This window comes from Argiope bruennichi, chromosome 1 (genome assembly GCF_947563725.1).
Source record: "Argiope bruennichi chromosome 1, qqArgBrue1.1, whole genome shotgun sequence".
Lineage (NCBI taxonomy): Eukaryota > Metazoa > Arthropoda > Arachnida > Araneae > Araneidae > Argiope > Argiope bruennichi.
The window spans coordinates 33507190-33532794 of record NC_079151.1 but is presented as its reverse complement, the minus strand read 5'-3'; the positions used below and the strand labels follow the sequence as shown (position 1 = coordinate 33532794).

The following is a 25605-nucleotide window of genomic DNA, read 5'->3' as shown; positions in this document are numbered from 1 at the left end:
TTTAGATGGAGATGTGGAACATACATACGTATGTAATCCCATAAAATAAATGCTTTTATTTAAAAAGTAGATTTTTTTGTTTCGATTATTTTCTGTCTTTTAGCCCATCTCTCATCTATCTTTCGACATTTATCTATATATTTAAAGTGGCAGAACCCAAAATGCAGATATTATTGCCAACAGCTGACCAAATATTGACCATTATTATTTTATATGGAAACACATGATCCCTAGCTACATCATCAATAGTTACATGCTCACTGCTTTTCATGATTTCTAATAAAATTTTGAATAATTATAATTTTTTTTTTTTTTTTTTTTTTTTTTGTGGGATGAATTTTTGGTAGAATCCCTCAACCACAATCATTAAACAGATGCCGCTAATTTTTATTCCATGTGAAATTCATGATTCAAAGATATGTTACTAGTTGTTGTACCCTATCAACGGCCATCATTGACAAGAAATTTCACAAAATAAACTTCGACAGAGCCAGCACTCTCTTAAAGTGATTTCTCCAATTAATTTTAACATTTTTCAAGCTTATTATTCAAAATTATCTATGGTTATTGCACATGTATAATTTAAAACAGTTTTTCTCTTGGGATAGGTTGCAGCTCATCAAAGTTGATTAATATGAATAAATTAATATTATTAATAGAGTTACAGATAGCTAGTAATTTACTTTAATAAATATTGTAAAATTTTGAAATTAATTTCTTTATAAATACATTAGCAGCTAACATCACTTGCATAAAAATAAAATCTAATTCAATACTTCAATTAATTGCTTTCAAAAACGTGAAAAATATTTATGTTCATTTAAAATAAATATAACTTTAAAATTTGAAACTGTTTGTATATATAATAGTATTCATATACATTCTTTGTACATATAACTTTCAGTAAATATTTTTTTAAAAAATCAAACACATAATCCTATAATTCTAAACAGAAAAACAGACAAGCTCTATAAAATTTTATAAATGCAATTAAATCATAAAATTTTTTAAACTAAATTTTCAATATGATATTCAATCGCCTTTAAGATTTCTAAGAAATTTAAATCATTAAAGCTCTTGATGAAAATAAATGAATGCATTAAAAATGCAAATCTCTTGCATTAATTTGCATGATATTTCTAAAGAAATATTCCTTAATGAAGACAAAAATAAAAATTTTCAATTATCAATATCTCATATTTCACTTTCAACAGAATTCCATTTTTTTCTCAGGAATTAATGAAATTCATTTAAGAACTTATTATCTGCAACTTCTCATCGAAAAACTCTTAGAAACTCGCAAAAGAGCTTCTCGTCCAATTATTTATTTCTAAGAAAAGGTAGAATCTAATTATGCAGATTTAAGCATACTATATTTGAATAATTTTATAGATATGTATAAAGCACTGAATAATTTTTCTCTAGATTTTTTAAAAATTTTGACTAACTGTTGACTTTTGAATTATCTTAATTTTATCTCATAAGGATATTTCATTGTAAGATCCCCTAAAAGTTGAACTTTAATTTTTATTTTCCCTTTCGACTTCTTTTAACACTATTACCACAAGATATTGTACGATATCTTCATTCACGATGTTGTACTGAATCTCAGCTAATATCGTGAGGGTATCTTTATAATTTTTCTTAATATTTTATTATAATAAGGACAAATAAAAATATATCAAAGCAATTTATTATTCATAAGTTTTGAAAAATATATTTTTGTTAGTGCATAAAAAATAAGGATTTTTTTCCTTTAATTAATTTATTATTTATAATCAATAAGGTACAATTATTCTCGTTATTGAATCTTGCAATCAGTTTTTATGAAATTTTAAACTAGATGGCGCCACTATTAAGGAATCAAAATTTGATGTAATTAATCAATTAAATAATAAGCTATTACTGGAAATATTAAAATAGTACATTGTTATAGAAAATACAAATGTAGAAAATATGAAAAACACTAATCCATTAGGAAGTGAGTGAACAAATAAATTCAAAATATAGAACAAGCATTTTCTTTTAAATATGAAACAAAAAAAAATTAAAATGTAAAAAGAAATGCAACCATTGAAAAACTTCACATCGAGATTTGTTAAAATTCAGACTTGAGTCAGAGAAAAAAAATATATTGGAGTAATGTTTAAGTTCGTTCTTGTTTGTATGTCTGAATAAAGTGAATAAAGTTACTCAAAAATGCAACTATTTTTCTTTGTATGTGCGAATATGTTTCTCATAATTAATGAGATCTGGTACATTTCCCCTTCCATCAAACTTGTTGTCAAGTACTTGACTTTTTGAGCAAAACCATCAAGGAGAGGAATCTTTTTAGCTAACAACCTTATTATTAAAAATTTTACAACATTATTTTATTCACAGAAACAACGATTTCTGAAAATCACAATTCTACAGTCACGATTTTGAATACGCAAAAATTGCCTAGATTAAAATTTATCAAATCCTAAAATTAATCGAACATACTTTTCATTACAATTGACGAATTTTAGACATTTTCGGAATTGCTAAGATGCGTCATTTTTCAAACAGCCATTGTTTTTAAATTTTGATATGTAAAATCCTTAACCCCGAAACATAGATTTTAAAGTCATAAATAATGAATTTAAATCAATAGTCACAAACCGTTTAAAGAAGAGATAATATTGTCCAAAAACGTTTTCCGATTTATATTGTATAATAACTATCAGTTTTGAACATTTATTATAATCAGCGTTCCTATGAAGGAGGAGGATACGAAAAAAAGAAGTCAAGCTACCAAATTATACTTGTTTGCATATTAAATATACTGTTGTTTCTTATTGCCTTTCCCTTGGACAAGCCCGCTGTTACGAAGACAGCGATTTAAGCCGGTGGGGAAGCGTCTCTTGTTTTTATAGTAGCGCCAACTAGACCTAAAGGCACGACTTTGCTACTCACGCATCACTCCTTCGCTTGCACAACCCCTTTTTACAGGAGGGCACATTCACACTTCTCACAGATAGAACAACGGAAGAATAACCATGCCCGAACCGGGACACGAACCCAGTCCGCCCAGATCACCAGGAACACGCGCTACCCCTATGCCAGGAGGCCGGTATGTTTACTTTATTAAATTAGATAGTAGAAAAACAGTTGTGAATTTAATATAGTGTATTTACAAATATTTATATTTTCATACCTTAAAAGCTATAAAACGACTATTTAAATTTATCAGATATTTTATTTCTATGGTGTCATTAAGGGATTCAGTAAAGTAAGAATTAGTGTAAAAGTTATTTATTTTCAGGTTTCGTAAAACGCATATATTATACATATAAAAGAAGGAATTATTTATAGAATATACAAATAAGAGAATGGATCAAATTACGCAACATATGTCATCGTCTGATCTGAACTGAGTCATCGCCTCCAGGCATTAGAGGGCGCTGTCTCTGAGTACGACTGAGGCCAAGAGTACGACTTTGCCACTCACGCATCATTCATTCGCTTGCACAACCCCCTTTTTACAGGAGGGCACATTCACACTTCTCACAGATAGAACAACGGAAGAATAACCATGCCCAAACCGGGACACGAACCCAGGCCGCCCAGATCACCAGGAACACGCGCTACCACTATGCCAGGTCGCCGACATAGGTGTAGTTCGCATTAAATATACCCAAATAAAGTATCGAAATCGATACAAATATTCCATCTGCATATTTTATTTAATCTCAGTGTTTCAGCACTCTTTTAAGTACTGAGAAAAAATCATTTTTTTTTTGGGGGGGGGGTGATATATCTGCGAGAATAAAAACACACAAAAGGTACAAACTGAATAAATGAAATTTGATATTGGGTTTAGACTCAATACCAAAAAAAGTATATTTCTATAAATTTTGAACGAAATTCGGTAAGGAAAAAAGAGTAAACCCATCTGTGTGAGAGTCAAAAGAATAAAGAGGAAACATAATCAGCTGGAAAGATTCATTTTGGTGTATGATTTTTATTTCCAGAATTAAAGACTGATATCAAATTTTAGAATAAATCCTTCGAAAGATTTGTTAGCTTTTGATTGTGAGAACATAATAAATAAGAAAAGATGCAGGTAATTCAAACTTGATAAATGACTTTGGCATAAAAATTTAAATATTTTTGAATTTTAGCACAATTATTCAATGAGAAAAGTGCCAAAATACGTAATTAATTGCTTTCATTAATGCTGTAAAGCTAAACTCAAAACATGCCTTGTTTTTTTTAAAGCATAATCAAAGGTTGAATTCTTCATGATAAGGATTATTTGTTTACACTTCAAAATTTGAAGTTTTGGGTGCTGATTTGACTGGCATTGAGGCACTTTGGTGTAGTAATTATGCAAAATAAGCAGTCGTTCGAAACTAAAGGTAGAATAATAATTATAAATTATATTTATATATAAATAACCTGCCTTATTTTATAAGCATATTATATAAGCATTTCATGATCAAGATTGTTTACTTGCGGTGATGGATGGTGTGGATGTTGTCAATCTTTGGAGTTTGGGGTGAGGATATGACTACAACTGAGACAGTTCGGCGAAACAATTATACGAAATACAATAATCATTCGAAATGAAAAGTAGTATAACAATTATAAATTATGTGCAAATATAACCAAGAGATATCGCTGGTCCAAGGTCTAGTTTTTTTTGGGACAAATTTCTTTGAAACAGAAAACGCATCAAGCTGCTGTCATCGTTTTATACCGTTTCGATATTTTTTTTAAATGTAAATCTGAAAAATATTTTGCATATTTCATATTTCTTCCAATTGTTTTTTCATACATGTATATAAGTTTTTAATTCATTTTTGTGTTTATCTCAGGTCTGGGATGATGAGCTGGCAGCTATTGCACAGAAATGGGCGGATAATTGCGTTTACCAACATGATTGCAACGACTGCCGTGCAGTAGGTGAGTAAACATCGTTTAATTTACCAGCAGAATTAAAATAGAGATCTTGTAAAAATAAAAATAAATCCTGCATGATATCACATTTAGAGAATATATACATTCATTGGCAGCAAATAATAATTAAATGGTTACTCTTCCGTCTAAATCAGAAACATTTTATGAATTTTAGTTAAAGAATTCTACCGACAGCGTCCCTCAGAATTCGGTTACGTGACAACCACCAATAAGAAAATTGTGATAATTATCTATAACATTTTACAACAATAAAAGAAAAGTTTGGATGTTGTCACGAAAATACGTTTGAACAATTTATATTCACAAAACAATATAAATTGAATTACATTTAGATCTCGATATGAAGCAGTTCAAGAATGGGTGTTGTACGTTGTGGTTGGAAAATGATGAGACACCAATCTTTATTCGTCCAACTGGAGAGAATTTGGTTCAAATAATGTAGAATGCACCATGTCCGCTTTGACAGCTAAATAGAGTTTCGAACCTAAAGCTTGGGGGTTCAAAGTCTAAACCTTTCAACTAGCACATCGTGGCATCGTTCCGTAACAGTATGCTTTAACTACAAACATGACTTGACAAACACATTTTTTGGGTTAATAAATCCTCGAATTACTTTTAACAAAAGAATCGAATGATTATTTTTTAATGGTAAAAACCTCTTTTTAAACAATGCACCTATTTATGATTGAAATTTTTACCATTTTTTTGAGATTAATGATCGTATATTAAGTGTTTACAGTATTCTGAAAATAGTTAATTTATGAGTTATGAAATTAATTGAACCAAACCGTTGAAATGTCATGACTAAACTAATAAAATACTAAATGAATATTTCACATTCTTAATTGTTTAATATGATGAAATGAATCTTTAATATGAAATATATAAACACAATGTAATAGATATGGATTATTTAAGATTGCGTTTTACTTTCAATATATTTGTACGGCTTTCAACTTTAAGTGTTTTTGGAATTCCGAAGTGAAATTAGATTCATTTTATGTTTTAAATATGTTCTATTAAATACGCACTTAAGAAACAAAGATATGTCTTCCTTGATCGTTAAGTATTATTGAATCTTTAATTTTATTTCTGTTAAACAAACACAATCTGTTAAATTATAGAGTCACTTAATTAATTAAGTTTCAGGTAATCCCAGGGCAGAAAGGCATTTTTTCAATACCTAAGAATTACAGTATGATAAATATTATTCAAATTAGATGAATAATTATCTCATTATAAAACACATCTTTTGTATAAAAAGTCATTTAATATCTGCCATCCCTTAGAAGTTAAATATTTTGATTATTCAATTCATATCTAAAAATATTGCAATATACATATAAATTTTCAAGTTCTTCATTTGCCATCTCGTTGTAGAATCACTACTTCAACAATTTCTTATATAAACTATAGATCAATAGAGGAATTTTAACTAAGAAAAAAGGTTTTTATGTATCAAAATAAATTATTTAAAAATAATAATTAGATACAAAATATTTCATTAATAAGTTTTGCAAAGTTAAATTCTATATTTCATCGAAAATTTTGCTCAAGATAAACTTGGTTATTTAAATCTTAAAAATTACTTACCTTGAGAAGATCACAGTTTTATTGATTTTTAATATTAAAGTTGTAAATAATAGCAAAAAAAAATTCACTGAAAGAATCAAAAAGTATATCTTTTTTCAGAAAACATTTTAAAATATATGTAAAAAAGGATGATTATTTACTGATCTGAAAAGCAATTTATGTATTTTGCACTGCTATCGTCTTCACTTTTAATAAAAGAATTTCAATTAAACGGATATTTACAAAAATTCATTTATATTTATATTAATCGTTTGCACATCAGACGAGAAAAAAAAAATTTTTCTTTCAGAACTGAGCCGCTTAAGCGTCTAAGAAAATTATCTTTTTATTTTTTTCATTAATTGGCTATATCTTTTCAGGTTACCACACAATATAAGATTAAATAAAAACATAAATAAAAAATTTAAATGTGGAATTGAATAGTTTGTAATATGAAATAGAAATAATACGTAATTAAAGGTCCTAATTCTGTCGTAATAATTTTTTTCTTTCATTTCTAAATTGGCTGTCATTTTCAGAGGATTATCCAGTGGGGCAGAACATAGCCTATCAAGACTGGTTGTGTTCGGACCAGCGATGTTTGGACACCATAACAGAAGAGGATTTGGAACCGGAATGGAAAAAGGTTCTGGAAGACTTTTATATGGAAGTGGAAGATTTTGATAAAAGGGTGGTGCAGAAGTTCCAACAGAATCCAGGACAAGTCATAGGTCATTTCACACAAGTAAGACCATAAAATTAAATTGACAAATCTAAAAAGAATTACCCCTTAAAAACCCTGATTTCATAAATATATTTTTATTTTTATTTCTTAAATAGAAAAAATAATTTAAATCATTTTTTTAAGTACAATTTACTAAAAATCAATCTAATCGGCTAAAAGACGTTTATTCGTAACGCTAGGCTTTAATTTAGAAAAAAAAAATATGTATAGTTCTACAATATTAAATGCAAATTCATTTTATGAACTGTAAGAAGGAGTCTCTAAAAATTATTTTTCAAAATAATGAATTTGTAATAAAAATACAATATTTTATTGCAAAATATCCATCTGTAGCACAAAGTGTTAAAATAAGGTTAAACTAATAATCATACGTATTAGTTAAAACATTATGCGTAATTTTTAAAAACTTAGTATTTTTATGAAAGCATAATCCAAACTCCATATTTTTTATTATATTTTTAGGCCATATTTTTTGTATTTTAGAAACTTATAGTTCTTTTTTTATATATATCATGGTATAAATTCATCATCATAATTCATAATTAGTAATCTTTTTTGAGGAAAATGAAAAATGTGAGAAAGCATTCTAGAAAATATTATTTATAAAATACCCTCTTCAACAACTGAATTCAAATATCTCTCTGAAAATGAAAACCTAAGTATCAGATATAAAATATGTAGTTTTACTTAAATTTAAATCATATATATTGAATTAAATGTAATTATTTCTTATTATTTTTAAACTAAAATTGTTTATAATTTTCTAAGCTTAACGAAACTTTATGTCTAATATTGCCAATTGGCAACGTATTCAAAATATACCTTCAACAAATATTTTATAGTCGAATGGTTCAAAGAAGTATTAAATATAACAGTAAAGATCTCACTTTAGAAGCAGCAATTCTTAATTCAACATTGCAGAATAAAATATAATATTCTCTATCGTACAAACAAAAAGAACATGCAGCCATGATTGGAAAACATAATTTTTTTTCCTTTGTTCATCGCCTCTCAAGTTGCTATCTATGTATTATAAATCAATTTAATAGCATTTTGAGTATGTAATTTTATTGACTACAACAAATATTAATTCGATCTCCAATTTTATTTGTACAATAGTTTAATTGAGTATATTGCTTAGACGTAAAATTTCTTACTTCAAATTTAATACAATGCCGGTATTTCAAAGAAAAATTGTGTCAAAACGTGGTACGACTGAAAGACTGGTTGATTTTTGTAAGTGAGAAATTATTTTATAAATTTATTTATTTAAATATGTCTAATAAATTGTTCTGAACGAAAATCAACAGAATAATGCAGTAGTACATTAAGATTTGTTAATTTATATTATTTTCTTCTATCTTTGAAAATTTATTTCATAGACAGTTTTCCATTTATTTCACTTAGAAAATTACAAATAAGTGTTAAATATGTGAATAGCATAGTTAAAATATGCAAAAAGGAAACAAGAATGTGTTTTATGCCTTCTCATAGATTTTTGACTACTTCAGCTCTTATAGAAATAAAGAAAGACATCAGTGCATTGAATTCAAACTGACACCTTTTAACAACGAAAGAAATATTTACTTGGTATACAATACACAATTAAAATTCTGACCAAGGATACAAATTTAATCTCAAAAACAAAAACAAGCGAAAAGCATCAAATCGAAGCATAATATTTGTAATCAATGACGGATTAGAAACATATATAATAATTACGAATATATATAAGGCGAATATATGTATATAGATATAGATAAGTCGAATATATATATATATATATATATATATATATATATATATATATATATATACACACACAAAAGTATTAGAATCAAGTTAATAGGAAAAACAAAAATCAAATAAAAATTAAACCAAAAAAATTATTAAAAAAATATAAAAAAAGAATCCAGCCTGAAGACTTTTTCAAGGGTCACCCTCAGGCAGGGATTCAAAGAAAGGGATTTTTTTCTGTGAGGACATACAGACATTGTCTAATAATGATTCCTCGTGACCCGAAAATCCCCTGAAATTATGCTCAAGAGATATACCATTTTAACAGAAAGGAAATACAAAATAACAAATTAGAAGAAAATAGCCACAACAAAGTAAAAAAACAATAACAAAAATAACAATAAAAACAAAAACTAGCACTAAAATTAAAATTAAAAACGAAAAGGCCAGGACATACCATCCAACAGTCAAGGAAACTTTAAACTATCGATTGCGATTCCCTGTTTTTAAAAAATTAACGGTAAATTATGTAAACAGAGGTAGGCCCCAGCGCCATCTATTGAGTGATCCAATATGCAAGGAAAGTTCTATTTTTAAGGATTAATCCCAAACCATACCTTGTTTAATTAAAAAATTGACATTACAGTAATTTCTAGGAAATTCACTTTTAATTAAATTTTTAAGGAGGATGTTTGATGCTTCAATATAAAAATGATATATATGTATATATATATATATATATATAATGCATAGGCTGTCAACTTAAAAATCAAATTTCTGATAAAATATTGCTGCTTTCATTCGTTAGCATACTTTTTTCCACTTTTTTTCTTACTGAAATTAGCAATTTTTTTTAAAAAAATAATGTATTTGAATTTTGATTGTATTTATATAAAAAACTGCATTCTATTTTTTAAGTATCAAATAGCTCAAATATCTGCTGACGAATAACGTACTTTTAGATGTTTTGAAAAATGGTTTGACAAGCTCTTCAGCTCGCTATAAAGCATTCAGTCCGTTCAATCATAACTGAATAATGTAACTAAAATAAAAGGAATAGATTCGTCTTTGACGTTAGACCAATTTTGTTTCTTTTTCTATTATCTAATTATCCTCTTAGCGAAATCATTCGCTTCGTTCAATATTTGCCTTATCTTTCTTAATCCATTGCTTTACCTTTTATATTTTTTCATATCTACATATTGAAAGAAAAGAAATATCGGATCTAGATTTAGAGTTGATTAACTGCATTTTATTTTATTGGTTGCTTCTAAAACTCACTTCTAGATGGCGCCATAAGAAAGAAATCCAAATTCAATTCAATTATTAATTAAAGATTAATTATGATGATAAAGCTATGAAATTTATTAAAATAATGCTTGTCATTCAGAATGCACAAATTTTCGAACTGCTGCGATATCAGAAAGAGATTGAAAATGCTTTTACACATGTGACGCAAGACAAGTTTAATAAAAAGTGATTAAAAATCAAGTTTATTTCTGGCAGAATGGAAAAATGCATTCGTCTGATCTAAACTATCTATCGATGAATTTACATTGAGAATTTTCAGCGAATTGACCCATTTTTCCATCATAACTATTAAGCTTAATTACTTATTTTTATTGTCTTAGAGAATCTTGAAAACATTTCGTTTTCTTTTAAACGAATCATGATAGATTAAGAATTCGACTTCTTAATTTAATGACAATCTATTGAAATGAAATTGTCTTTTAATTCTCTTGCAACTGGAAAAACTAAGGGATTTAAAGATTATTTGTTACAAGAAAAAATTGTTTTTCTAATCAAGCACAGAAAAAAAAACTGAAATTAAAATTTAATTAAAACTTTATAAAGTCTTTTTTTTATATTGCAGATACTTGTACGGAATCAAAAAAGACACTAAAAACTTTATAAATAAGTATTCTAAGGAAAAAGAGTAAAGCAAGCATATCAAACAAAAAACACTACTATTTTTGTTAATCTTACTACTTTAATTATATCTTCTATTATTCTCTGCATTTCACTAATGTAATGCAAGTAGTCGAATTCTCTATTGGATTTCAAAACCAAAGAATTAAGAAAAATATCTTTTGAACCCACGAGACTTAATAACATTCAAAGAGTTCTGTTGACTTAATCTACTGGCATAACTTCTAATCTGATTATACTTTGAATATTGGTGCGAATAATGTATTTTAGGGTCCCAATTCTGCATAATCTTCTTATTCGAAGATTCCTACACCAATACGTGACGCAGTTGGGAGCCTTATTTTTTCCCTTATTCAAATCTCAAGCCTACATTTTCTGATTGTATTTGGTACGTGACAACATTTGTTTGTTTTAAAAAAATAAAAATTCCCTACGCTTTTTTCTTCCTCTCTCTCTCTTTCACACTCTTTTGCAAAACTGTATCGTGCCAGATCATATATTACACAAATTGATCAAAAAACTTTTCCCATTACCCTTGTTGTTTACAAACTATGTTCTGTTGCACGAACATCTGCTGATAGCACAGTTTCCGACAGGCCGAGCTTTTGTTGAACATAGCTGAGAAAATTCAACTTTGTTACTGTATGCTCTCTTTAAGCTTTGTAGCAGATAATGCCGTAATGGTATTGTTAATTCTGCAGATGTTTATTCAAAAATATATTATGTTTGCTTAGAATATTTATTTCTGAAAATCTGTAGTTATCGATATAAAGCTAACAATAAATAGCTTTGCTTTAGGTATTTTTACATTTTTGTAGCAATTCAGTGCTGTTGTTTTTCCCCTTTCATGAACTATTATATCCTATCGTTTCAGTTGTTTATCTTCGGGCTTAAGAAAACAATAGAAAGTCTTTCCTGAAATGTTTTATTAAATTGGTCAAGTATGTCATATTTTTCTGAATAGAATTAAATTTTGACTTGTTTCACCCCCCCCCCCAAAAAAAAAACATCCCTAATTCATTTCGGTTCTGAATATTAGGCCCCAGATTGTCGCTTTTGTTATACATAAACAAATATTTAACATTTAAAACTAGCTGTAAAATTCACTCTTGCTTAAATTAATATTCCTTTGAATTCCATTTATTAAAGTAATATGTAAGTTTGTGTAACTCTTAGCCATTATTTACTATTTCAATAATTAAGGGTTTTGTATTTTTCAATTTTTTGAGTTTGAATTTTTTAGGTTTAAATTTCCCAAAATCCGTTGTTTTAATGTTACATTTGAACGAATGATAATTCTAAAACGAATTGAATTAATCAACGAAATTCATCACTCGGTAAATATTTTTTATAAACTAGTTTATAATATAAATATATATTATAAACCGAAATATCTGTATACAATTTTTTTTAATATTGGGCTGAATTTTAGGTTTTTTTTAAAGATAAATATATTATAGTGATCTAAATGAAAGCTAATCCAAGTTTTGAGAAAAAGAAAACAGATAACTACATCTTTTAAGGCACATATATATTACCGTTTAATTCAGTCGCTTCATAGAATTCCTGACTCATAAAATAACACGTCATGATTTATCAGTGGTTTTATATCACTTCTAGTTATAGTTCTATATATACTTCCAAATTGACACGCGCTTAAATTTGTAGTAGATTTATTCCATTAAAATCATATTTTCCTCATCAAATAATAAGCTGAATAGTTAAACAGTCAGAAAAACTAATATTCTTTCCGGAAAATTTAATTTTAAAATTTAGGTCCGTCTTATAAAGATGCCAATAAGTAAAAGTAAAAAATAATGTGGTTAAAATAATAAAACATTAGCTCGTTCTATCTCAGATAATTAAGCAAAATAGCATAATAATCATTTTCAACAAATCTATTAACGTTTGTGCATATAATTCAGTTTTCAGTAAATGTTATTCATATACCGGATAATATATGAAATAAAATAATTTACAAACGAAATATTATTTTACATATTATTATTATGGAAATAACTAGTGAAAGAAAAAGAAATTAAATAATGATTGAACATCAATAAAAATCTGTAGTTTCTTGAAAATTCAAAGCACTGTAATGTCAGAGCACTGATTTTTTTCTTGACTACATTGAACTGAATTGTTCAATTTGAATACTCACTCTTTTAGTGAGCATTCAAATTCGGCATTCATTCTTTAATATGGGCCAGAAAAAGCAAACGCATTACATTTTCCTTTCTCTAAACAATTGTATGATCCATTCGTATTTTCGCATTTTAATTTCTGCGGAATTAATTGAGCAAAACTAGGAGAAAATAATACATTACTTTATAATGAGAAAAGATTCCCCAGAAGCTTTCATGCAGTAGAAAGAAAGAATTAAATTTCCTTCCATTGTTAACTGCAACAAAATCTCTTCTCTGACAGTTTCCCAACAGCTTTATGTCACATTTTTACCCGTAACCATAACTCGTTCTTGATTCCCGCCATTTTCGAGAGCACATGTTGGGACTGAGTGATGGGATCGCGAACATATTGTTCATTTCCCAGAAGATCATGCTATTCGTTATGAGCGGATTATTTCACCTTACGAGCCGGAAAATTCAACTGGAAACTAATAGGATGAAATAATCCCCGGAAAAGTCGTAAATTGGAGACAGTATCTCAAACAATGGAGCTTATTCTTATTTCCCTTAATGGAAGTTAGGTTTTGAATTCTAGATATAAACTTAGAAGGAATTAAAAAATTTACAGGCAGAAAGGGTTTCTTTTTTCGGCACAAAAAATTAGCCAACCAAATTCTAAAATAGACATTTAAAGATATAAAGATTTTTATAACACATTAACCTTTCTCTAAACTCAATATCTTGTAGATAAGAACTGTGATACGGTAGCAAAAGTATAATTTTTCTCAAACGATAATTCACCAAATGTAACATTCCACAAAAATTTAGTTATAATCATTAGAGACGAAAATGGAAAGTTTCACAGCGGAATTTTTTGCTTGTATCGAAAAGGCGAACATTTGGCGAGATTAAAATCTAAGAAATACGAAAAATCGCCAAACTATTTTTTTCTCGGAAAAAATCAATAAACATGACAATCAAAAAAAATTCAATTGTAAAAATGAAAAATTAGAATTTTATGTTTCTTAGGTAGAACTTCATATTTGCCGAGTACATTTTACGAGAGTATTTTAATGATTGGCGTTCCGCGAGTTTGGTGAGGAAACAACAAGGCAATTGCAAGTGTAAAATGGCTGCGACTGATGGAAAATGAAGGAAAAAATTATAATTCTTGATTAAAAAAATAATTGCTAAAATAAAATGTATATATCGCGCCGTGCAACGATATATACATTTTATGTTTCTTAGGTAGAACTTCATATTTGCCGAGTACATTCAGTGAATACTTTAATGATTGGCGTACAATTCGCGAGTTTGGCGAGGAAACAACAAGGCAGTTGCAAGTATAGAATGGCTGCGATTGATGGAAAGTGAAGGAAAAAATTATAATGCTTCATTAAAAAAAATTAATTGCTAAAATAAAATGTATATATCGTGCCGTGCAACAGATAAAAATTAAAGAATTCTACACAAAATATGCAGGATATTCCCATATGATGGTGCCATGGCCGTGTTGGTAAGATATCGGCTTCGGGACAGAAACTTCCACCAAAGAAATCCGGATAAGAAGGTATCATACACTTAAAATACGTAGCTGCGAATATCTTTTCGCTAATCTGGAAAGGGATTGTCATTCCAGATGTCGCCTCCAGCATTTAACCACTTCTCAAAATTACGAGATCCGTCTAGAATTACCTTTCAAGCTGCTTCCAAACAGAAATTAACTAGAATTTAACAAAAACAACCCGATTTGTTGTTCAAGAATTGAACTCATTTTTGCAATAGAATTTGAGTTCGCAAAAAAATGGCTTACAGACACAGAGGCCAGCTTGTCTGTGAATTAAATGAAATAAAAGATTTCATTTGATAAAATATTAAATTTAGTTTTAATGGAATAAAAACTTTCTACAACAACTCAATTGTTTGACGACTTGCGAAGTGTGAATAGTTTTAAGCAACGAATCGAACCTTTTCTTTAATTATTTTAAAAGATTTTGGTTGCTGTTGATACTGCTCCTACTTATCATTATATCGGTCATATTATATATATATATATATATATATATGCTTTTTTTGCCGTTCTAAATTTGTATTTCATTAAATCTGTGTTATACATTCAAACTAAAGTATCATTTTTTTCTTAATTTAATGACAAACAATCTTTAACCGCAACCCCCTCATATTCTATTCTAAAAATTATTTACTTCTGTGTGCCTGAAATATAAATAAAGTTTGCAAAAGATCTTATTAGTTACACTGTATATTCTTAGGTACAGTTATCAATATTTATTACGAGTGCATAAAGTATAGGTTATTTTTCAGTTGCATAACTACATCTATTTTACGAAAACAGGGAAAGAAAAACTTATTTCCATCCGTTATTACAAAATCTAATTTGTCATGTACGGTTGTTGGGTATTGGATTTCAAGTACAAGGTTGTGCCGTCTTCTGCACTGGCGAGTTTTTGAAATCATTCCCAGATTTTTCATTATTTATTGTCATAAATATGTGCATATTTTTTAACACAATGCCTTATTTCTGAAACTGACAGATAATGAATGCCACTGCAAAATTCATTTTGTGTGGTAGGTGGCAAGAAACATAATTTGCAAATGCTTATTCAGTCAGTTAGGATCATTGGCTTATGTTACAATGTTTTCGTGTGTCTGCGAAGAAGCATTGAAGCCAAATGAGTCTAGACTTATTGCTTTGAAAAATGACTGTTTTGTAGTTTTAGTAAAATTGTGAATTATAAAGATTATGCATAGTATTTAGGTCATACCATTTATTTTGATTTATTTAAATTGAAAGAAAAAAATTCAAATTAGAAGAGATATTAGAAGAATCTTATCATAAAAAGCTAGTAAGGAAACTGGATTTCAGTTTTGAAAATATTTGGAGATAATTTTTTATAGCTTACTTTTATATAGTTGTTGTTTCATTGCTTTTAATTAGCCAATGCCATTTACTATTATAAAGCTATTAACTTTGCAGAAGAATTTTTTAACATATTTTGAAATCTGAACGTATATTATAACTTTTAGTTCTAAATATATAACTGTTAGTTTTAATTCTAAATGTATATTATAACTTTTAGGTTTAGTTGTAAATGTATAACTTTTAATTTTGTTTCTATTAATGCATCTATTTCCAAAATTTCTTCACAATTTCCAAAGCAAAAAATGAAATAGAATAAACTAACACAATATCAAGGTCGTATGCTAAATGCAATTGTATATTTTCTAAACGTATATCATAAATTTTAGTTCTAAATATGTATTATAACTTTTGATTTTAGTTCTAAATGTATATTTTAACTTTTAGTTCTACTTCTTTTACTTCTAAATGTACATTATAACTTCAGTTTTAGTTCTAAATATATATTATAATTTTTAGTTTAGCTTCCATTGACAGAACTGTTTCCAAATCATAGTAATGCATCAAAAATATAAAAAATAAAATGGAATGAACTAACACAATATCAAATTCATATACTGAATAACACTGTACACTTTTATACAATTGTGCAAATTATTTTTTTCTCCCTGCAACATATACAATGGATTTAAATTCAAATAAACTCGGCATCTTTACTCTGTATCTAATACAATAAAAATCATGAGCATAAAGTAATTTTTCTAATCGTCTAGAAAGACATACTTTAATCTTATGTTAAGATCGACATTCACCAGGTTGTTTAGACAAGTTAAGGTAGTAACATATTCACAAAGACAGATTCAATGAATGATCAACTTGCGCTCCGACAAATCAGACAGATAGGAACAAAAAAGGAATTCTAGTTAAACTCTGGTTCCCACAGATTCACTCTTCAAAGTGAAGATATTCCGAGCCTTTTACTTTGATTGGAAAACAGCACAATTTTTTGGACAATATCAAATGCCACAACAAAAATTCAAAAGTATATAATTTTCCAACTTCACATTTCGCATCAACTTCCAACACTTCTTCATCACTTCTAATAATATATGTGAAGCTCAGGTTTTGAATATCGCATTAATAGTAGCCTTTTAGAGAAAAAAAATAATGATTGTCCATAACTTGCATAAACACTATAATTAATTTATTAGAATTGCTAATGACGAATTATTTATTCTTCCTTTTCTGAATTAAAGCTAAAAAATCTAAAGTATAACTTTTTTGCTATTTTTTTCCTAGAAACTCTACAAAATTTAATTTTTTTTTCGAACACTTTATAACAAAAGGATAGTTTTAAGCTAACTAGTTAAATTTAAAAGTATATTAATTATTTTAACAAATAAACATATATAAAGACTGTTAAACTTTTTTCATATAATTAAAACAAATTTTTAAAGGAAATGTTTCCCATTCAAAAACTTTATTGTCAAATAATTAGTTAGTATCAAACCAGACAGTTAATTTCTTGATTTTTATTGAACACATTTTTTTTTAAAAACTTTTATTTCCAGTAATTTTCAGCAAAACTTAAATTTAAAAATTATTATTTAACTTTAATTCAATAAAGTTTCCGGAAATCTATTCAGATATCTTTTTAACTCATTTTTATAATAATTCCTATTCAGGATTTTGAAATCATAATATTGAAATGATGATTGAAAAACTCCGTGTCTCATTTTAAAACATAAAGGGTTGTCATGGTAAATATTTCCACAAAATATATATTCTTTGTTTAAAATATGCTTTGAATTAAGGAAATATTCTTTTTTTAATTCATTAAAGGAATTTCTGACAAATATGAAATAAATTTTCATTTCTTTTATCAAATATTTAAAACTTCATATAAAAACAATAATAGTGGGCATATATTCATGCGCCTTCATACAATTGTCAGCCATAATAAGAAAGCTATTATAGATATATATGCTGCATCGAAAAATATTAATATTGCTCTTTCGCGAATTTAAACGCTTTCCTAATCTGTTAGATACACTCTTTTTAATGTCATACTAATATGAGGTCCGTAGATTAGATGCCCGTGTTACCCACATATAAATTGATGAATTTTAGTAGAAATTTAAAAGTAGATTAATACTTTTGTATATCTACTTCCTTCAAATCCAGCCCATCACTGTAACAAAGTTACAACTGCCCAGGAAAGCTGTAAGGATAAATAATTAATTGCTTATTATTTTGCTTTATATAAGCAACAATCGTGAGTACTTTTCCCTTGGCTTTCTCATATGCTAACTCAATCTGCTACTCGGAGCACCATAGATAATGTAATAGATAGATCTCGGAGCACCATAGATTGCCGCATAAATAAGCAGGCTTTCGCTTCCTTGATAGATATAGCAATACTATAGGTTTGAATTGCCTAGATGTCGATCTTTAATCATATTTCTTCATGAATTGTGAGCACATGGGTTGAACATCTTTTGTGAGCATCTCAGTTCTTTATTTACTATCATGACTGCTCGGATTGCCTTGGACACTATGGCAGGGTGGGAGTATGTATCTCTTGTATGGATATATGAACTTAATACGGCAAATTTAGGGCTTTATATTATAGTAAAGAACATCGAGCATGAGCCTTGGCTGTCTTTCTGTCCTCAGATTGGATCCGAAATTTGAGATAGATCTATAACTTCCGAAGTAAGGACATACACGAAATTTTATTGGTCTTAGCCATTGCATTTTCAAACTATCATGCTGTTGTACTCGCAAATATATAGGCAGTCAGACAGCTGATATTTTGATAGATTGACACTAAGACATGGCACAATCCTAGAATTCTAATGATAACTTTGTTTGTTTAATTTCATTCATCTAACCTTCTGATTTATCATGTTTTCATGGACAAAGTCAAACGAAAAAAGAAACTTCCTCTATCGGATTTCTTCAATATTTATACAATAAAATCCACAAAATCGATTTAAAGTCAGCATGCCAAATTACATATTTGCAGTTCAATTTGCTTTTGAGTTATAGGATTCAAAGAATATATAATTATTAAAGAATTTTTAATAATTAATAATATATAATTCTATTTGTCATTTCAAGCATTTTTTTTCAATCACAGATATAAATCTATCTGTGAAGGTTTAGAGTGGGTACTTTTATAGTCGGGTTCTCATCTAGTCTCTTGATGAACAGGGTCCGACCCAACAATGAAACCTCATGGGAATGAACCTCCCGAATCCTTTTTGCATACTCCTTAACACAAATTTTACCCCCCCTCCTCCTTCCCCCATCGGATAAAAATTGTGGGAGAAGACCTTGAATGCCCCGAATGCTCAGATTTTTATTACGATGTAGTATAGGTACCAAATTTATTACGTTTATCTTAAAACGTTTTCAGTTTATCGTATATGCATACATATCATAATGACATATGTGCATATATATCATATGACATATGTACATATATATCATAATGACATATAATATATACATATATACGCATACATACATACATGCATACATGTATACATGCATTGTAATACATGTATATACATATATATCATAATAACATAGAATACATATCATAATGACATAATAACATATATATATACATATCATAATGACAAACAAACAGACAGGCCTAGTTCCAAAAAATGTGTTTTTCAGTGTTAGAGGGGTTTGAAACGTGGGAATTTGTTAAAACAATGAGATCATTTTTTTTATAATTATGGTATATTCTCTTTGTATACTTAATATAAAGTATCAAACACTCATTTTGATACAAAAATTTGCAACAATGTCTGGAACATTTTGATACTAAAAATCCATGAAAAATGGAAGCGATATAAGCTCTTTTTTTTAGTATTAAACACAAAAATGATTCATTATTATTTTTATAAAGACAAATGATCCTTCCCAAGCAAATGACTCAATTCTCACAGGTTCAAAATAGCCTCAGTGTTACACGAATAATTAAAATAAGTGACCTTTTCCATAGAGATGCGTAAAAATTACAAAAAAATACATATATAAATTATTCGCGCCCTTTTAATAAATCATAGAAAAGAGCAAAAATATCAATCATCGAAACTGCAGTGGAGGGTAAACATTAATTATAAGACTTGGCGAGAGACGGAACTTCTTCCAGGAACTTTTTTAAAGAACCGTTCGTTCCCATCGATTTTCTTGCTAGGAATATTTTAACGCCCGGACGATTATAACTAGTTCCAGGGAAACGGAAGATAAAAAAAAAAGATCTGAGGAACTAATTTATGCATACCTGAGCCTGATCGAAATGGGGAATAAGTTTGCTATAAAATCAAAATCCGATATTTCTGGGGCAGGAAGTTTCTGTTTCCTCCTATATTTGAAGAGGAAAACTAAACGAGAAGTTTTTAATGAAAAGTTATCTGTAAAAGTATTCCTTACATTATTTTAATGCTTTGGCGTTTTGATGGTTTATGTTTATAAAAATAAGTCTGCCTTCGAAGTAATCGATATTTCCATAGAAGACATCAGTGTTTTTGATTCATGCAAAATCACACCAACTTTCTTTTGTGAAATAGGTTTGATATTTTAAGCATTTTGTACACAATATATTCTTCATCTGTCGTTTTATAATTGATGTGTCTCTAATATTTGAATGTGGCACATAAAGCATGTTTCTTCCCGTAGTTCATAGTTAATAGCAAATAAATTAAAAGTATTTTTTGAAGATTTGCATATTTGTATTGCAGAATTCATAAATTGTTTTTTTAGATCAGTAAATAGTTATCTTTTTTACTTCCACCTATGCGTCATATAGAAAAAGTATTATAAACGTCAAAAAATTCGAATTCTAGATTTTGAAGAACCTCCACGTTTCAGACCTCCCCTGAGTTCGAAAAATACACTTCTGAAAGATTTTCGTCTGCCTGTCTATGACAAAAAAGACTAAAAAACGCTTTGAGCCATATGGATGAAATTTGGTAAGCCGTCTTTATACAAAATTAGAAGACTATGATCCCGAGATTCGAGCTAAATCCGTTCAGAAGAAGTCTATCTGCCCGGCTGTTTGAATATAAATTAACAGGATAACTAAAAAATAAAGAGATTTAGATGTATAAAATTCAGTATACAGACTTTAAATCTATAGGGCCGACACGCCTATTAAAATACTAGCCAAATCCAACGAAAGGTTGAGCATCTGTCGGTCTGTTCTTTCAGAAGCATGTAAACACAATAATTCAAAAACTCAATGATTTAAACATTTCAAATTTGTTATGGGATTTTGTGACTATAACTGTAGTTTTATTTTAAATTTTTATTTAATATGGATTGGGAAATTCTATTTTCGAACACGCGTAGAGATTAATCGCCAAAAACCTCGCCAAATATGACGCAATGGATTCAGTAAAAATCCAAATTCACGTCAAATGGATAAATTTCGTAATTATTGTACACCAATGTCATGCAAGGCAATCTATGGAATAACGCTTTTATTATAGAGCATATGAGAAAGTTTTTGGGCTACCACTGCTAGCTTGTTTTTAAATTATAAACAAGATTATGCACTACTCTAAGTTATCATTCGTGGTGAATGAAACCATGTTTATTCATTCAGTATTCTTTTACACAAAACATGAATATTCTTTTATTTTCTATATATTAAGTACACGATTTTAGCCGGCGTCCTGGCATAGGGGTAGTGCGTCTTCCCTGGGTTCGAGTCCCGGTCTGGGAATGGTTGTTTTATGTGTGAATGTGCCCTCCGGTAAAAAGGGGTTGTGCAAGCGAACGAGTGATGTGTGAGTAGCAAAGTCGTACTCTTGGAGCTACAAAAGAAAGAAAAAAAAAAAGACGCTCCCCCACAGTCGTAAATCGCTTTCTTCGTAACAGTGGGCTTATCCATGGCATAAGAAACAACAACAACACAATTTTAACTATGCCAGCCTGTTTGCCTGTGAAGATAACACAGACATTTTGAGATATATGGACACAAAATTCTTCATTATTGAAAATTTTTATCAATTTTTTTCTATCAAATTTTTACGAAATCCAATGACATGATTTATGAGGTTTATTAATTATTGAATTTATCCTTTCAATTATTAAAATGTAAATGAAATCTGATAACTACTAAATGCAAGATGTTTGAAAGAATATTTTTTACACAGTTTTAAATTCTAATGAATTGATTTACATCAAAGTTTGAACTAAATTCTTCAAAGGGTTGACTATCTGTCAATCTATACATTTGAGCGCCTATAAGTTAGATAATTTAAAAGATAATGATTTAAATATATAAAATTAAGAATACGATCTTTTACTTAAATTGGAATTTTGTGCAGAATTTAATCGATCGACGAAAAGGTTTCTAAAATGCATACTCCATTTTTTTCATTATATTACGAATAGCAAAACACTCATGCTCGGGGCTATGAAAATAAAAATCCGAGCATTTGTAGCTTTCGCGACCTTTCCTGACATATATAATTTTTATGTGGGTGGGACAAGAACAGCATTTTTATGAGAGAATAAGCGAAAAACCATCTAGGAGATCGTTGTCACTGATTCGTTTAAAAAATCAAATACATACACTTACCTATATAACAAATGAAACTGATAATTTAAAAAATAAGTAGTAATATCTCACTAGAAATGCATGGATTAATAAATCAGAAACATGTTCAAACTTTCCCAAGTTCATCCCATGATTATATACCCTTTATAAAGTAATATCTTATTATGCGGAATGAATTCGTCTCTTTATATTTAAGTACATAGTAGTGTATAAACAACTGTCGTTTTAGACAAGATAGACTATATTCAAAAACCACCAAACTTTTATTTATTTTTTGAATGAAATTTGATAATTTTTTTTCAGTTGATATGGTCGCAATCTTGGCGAGTTGGATGTGGTTTCACTGTTTTCAAAACCGGGCTAAATTACAGAAGATTCTACGTCTGTAATTACGGACCCACGTATGTATAGTTATTTTATTTCCTTTGCATAGAATATCTAAATAGTTGTGTCAGAATAAATAGAAGAAAATCATGAAAAATTAAAGTTTTTAATTATGAAAGCTTTTAAATTGTTCAATATACACTGATAAAATGAATAGTTAAAATTAAAGTTATCTTGATTAGTTCGCATACAAGAAAAACTAGAAGCGGCATGAAGGTCAAATCTAGGCAGTATAGATTTGAAAATATTAAATGTAACAAAGAAGTTCCAAAAATGAACATCAAATGGAAAATAATTATGCACAGATGCCTTTTGCGACGAGCTGTTCGCCAACCTTATTATTAGTATTAATTTAAAAATGTAATAAACTACAATTTATCACACCAAATGGAAGTGCTATTTAAAATTATATTTCTGCAATAAATTCTGAATATTATTACAAATCTGTGATGCGACTTTCCAGCATAGTTGGTTCCATGGGAGGTGGCAGAGCTTGGCGACAAACTTGGCGACCATTTGGCGACTTGGCGAGGAATTTGGAGATTTTGGCACCAAAATAGATTATACCCGAAACATCGAGAATTTTCCCGATCCGTCCAGTAGGAAAGAGATACGCCTCGAACGTTCCTGATTGGTTGAGAGGCTTCTATCCCCGCCTCCTGAGATCTATAAAAGGAGCTGCAGCTGCCGGGGAGTGACGTTGAATTGAGTGGTGAACCAGAGGTGAATTGAGTAGTAGTCGAGAGTCGACGGGGAAGAACGAGTCTTCCAGAGAGAGTAGTGGTGAATTGAGTAGTCGAAAGCGGCATGAAGAGTGTTGTGACCCAGTAGTGGTAGCAGTCGGAACCGACGGTAAAGAACTGACCTTCCAGAGATAAGCGGAGCAGCGACGGAGTGAAGCTAGTGCTGAACTAAGCTGTGTGCTACTGTCGGCAGTAGAGTCTGTTGTATGCTGCTGTGTATGCTGCACGTCTCGGCTGAAGATAATCGTCTTCTGTGCTGTATATAGTCGTCGTCTTTGTGTTGTCCTGTGTGTCTTCGTGTAAATAAACGTCGTTGTTTTATTTTCTACTGCCGCCTGGTGATTGAGCGTTCTTCACACCATATAACCCCCACTATCCAAATGAACCCCGCAAATTTCGTAACAATATAGTGTCTAGTTAGTTATGTTCTCAAATTCATTAATAATATCAGCGAAATCGGATCAATTATTAAGGCAGGGAGCTATAAAAATGATTTATTTTACATTGCTTCTCGAAAGTAGAGGACGGCAGGATGCGAATAGCCATTATTAACGTATCTAAAAGTCATAAGTTTTCAAATGAAGTAAAAATTTAAAAACTGCTGAAATTGGTAGCGGTAGAGATGATGATGATAATATATATATATATATATATATATATATATATATATTCTGTCAAAATAGATTTACATAATTAACAAAAATTCAAGAAACTTTTGAAGAAATAGGCTATACTTGTAACTTTTATTTGCAATTTTTCAATGAAATTCCAAAGAATCTATATCGCTGTTACTTGATTGCAGAGGAAACATTCGAGATGCACCTGTGTATAAAGAAGGAAACGCATGTTCGGCTTGCCCAATCAATTCCTGTTGCGGCCAGTCATGCAAATCAGCCATGGAATATCCAGGACTGTGCAGTAAGAAATGAAACTATTTTATATAAAATTATAACACTAATTTTTTTTCTATTTCTTTTACAATATTTGTGCTTAAAAATATTTATATGAAATCTTATTTGTATAAGGGTATCAGGAACTCATACCATGTCATTTATTTTAATCTCATTATATATTTTCATAATATTTAATATTTTCTCACTATAGATTTATAAATATAGGAAAATGTCGAATTGCAGGATCCTAATAAAAATCATAACTCCAACTTACACTACAGAGTAATGCATATTGTTTCATTTTCGCAATTTTTAACTGAAAACAGGAAATTTCCTATCAATATATTCTGTTTTTACTATTACAATATTAATAAATAATTTTTAATAAAAAGTGATATTTAAAATTATTTATATATTTATTCATATTTTTAACCTGTATAAAACAATTTAAATAAGTGACGCACAAAATTTAAAAAAACCTACAGTGTCGGATAAAACATTTAAAAATAAAAGTTAATTTTATCATAACACGATTACTTTTAATACCACGTAATTCATTATAAGCCATATATAGAGTTAAAGGAGCGCAATCCGATAATCAGAAATATTATTAAATATTCTAAATATTGTTACGAAAATTATTATTAGGTGTATGGTGACTGAAGTTAGTTAAGCTATATAATGGAAAATGATGATTTATTCCAAAATATTCCAGAAAAAAATGACAGAAAGAAAACAAAAACACAACCAAGATGTACACAAATAAAAATTGAAGAAATTAACTTGTAGAAATTAACAACAAAAATAGACAGCAAATCACTAAATCATCTACTGCGCTCACCATCTAATAACTTCCCAATTCATACTGTAGGCAAACAAAAACTCCAGAATAAATGCACTCGTTTGAACACCTAGCCACGTCACATGGAATTCTCTAGAAGACTCTTCTGATCTCACTTCCTGAAAAAATGATAGGGCTATCATTCTTTTCAGAACATTCCGTTTTGTACTTAATTTGCCAAATTGGTCGCCATGTCGTCAAATATATCATAATATTCCCCCGGGGAC

General features: G+C 29.0%; 1 protein-coding gene across 1 annotated transcript in view; it reads left to right on the top strand.

The window, feature by feature from the left end:
• Positions 1 to 25605, top strand: part of LOC129969101 (CRISP/Allergen/PR-1-like) — a 43127-nt gene that overhangs the window by 13388 nt on the left and 4134 nt on the right. Inside the window, exons 3-6 of the mRNA XM_056083514.1 lie at positions 4842 to 4929; positions 7056 to 7261; positions 22821 to 22918; positions 24447 to 24562. Coding sequence (XP_055939489.1) covers positions 4842 to 4929; positions 7056 to 7261; positions 22821 to 22918; positions 24447 to 24562 — 508 coding nt within the window. The remainder of the gene's footprint in view (positions 1 to 4841; positions 4930 to 7055; positions 7262 to 22820; positions 22919 to 24446; positions 24563 to 25605) is intronic.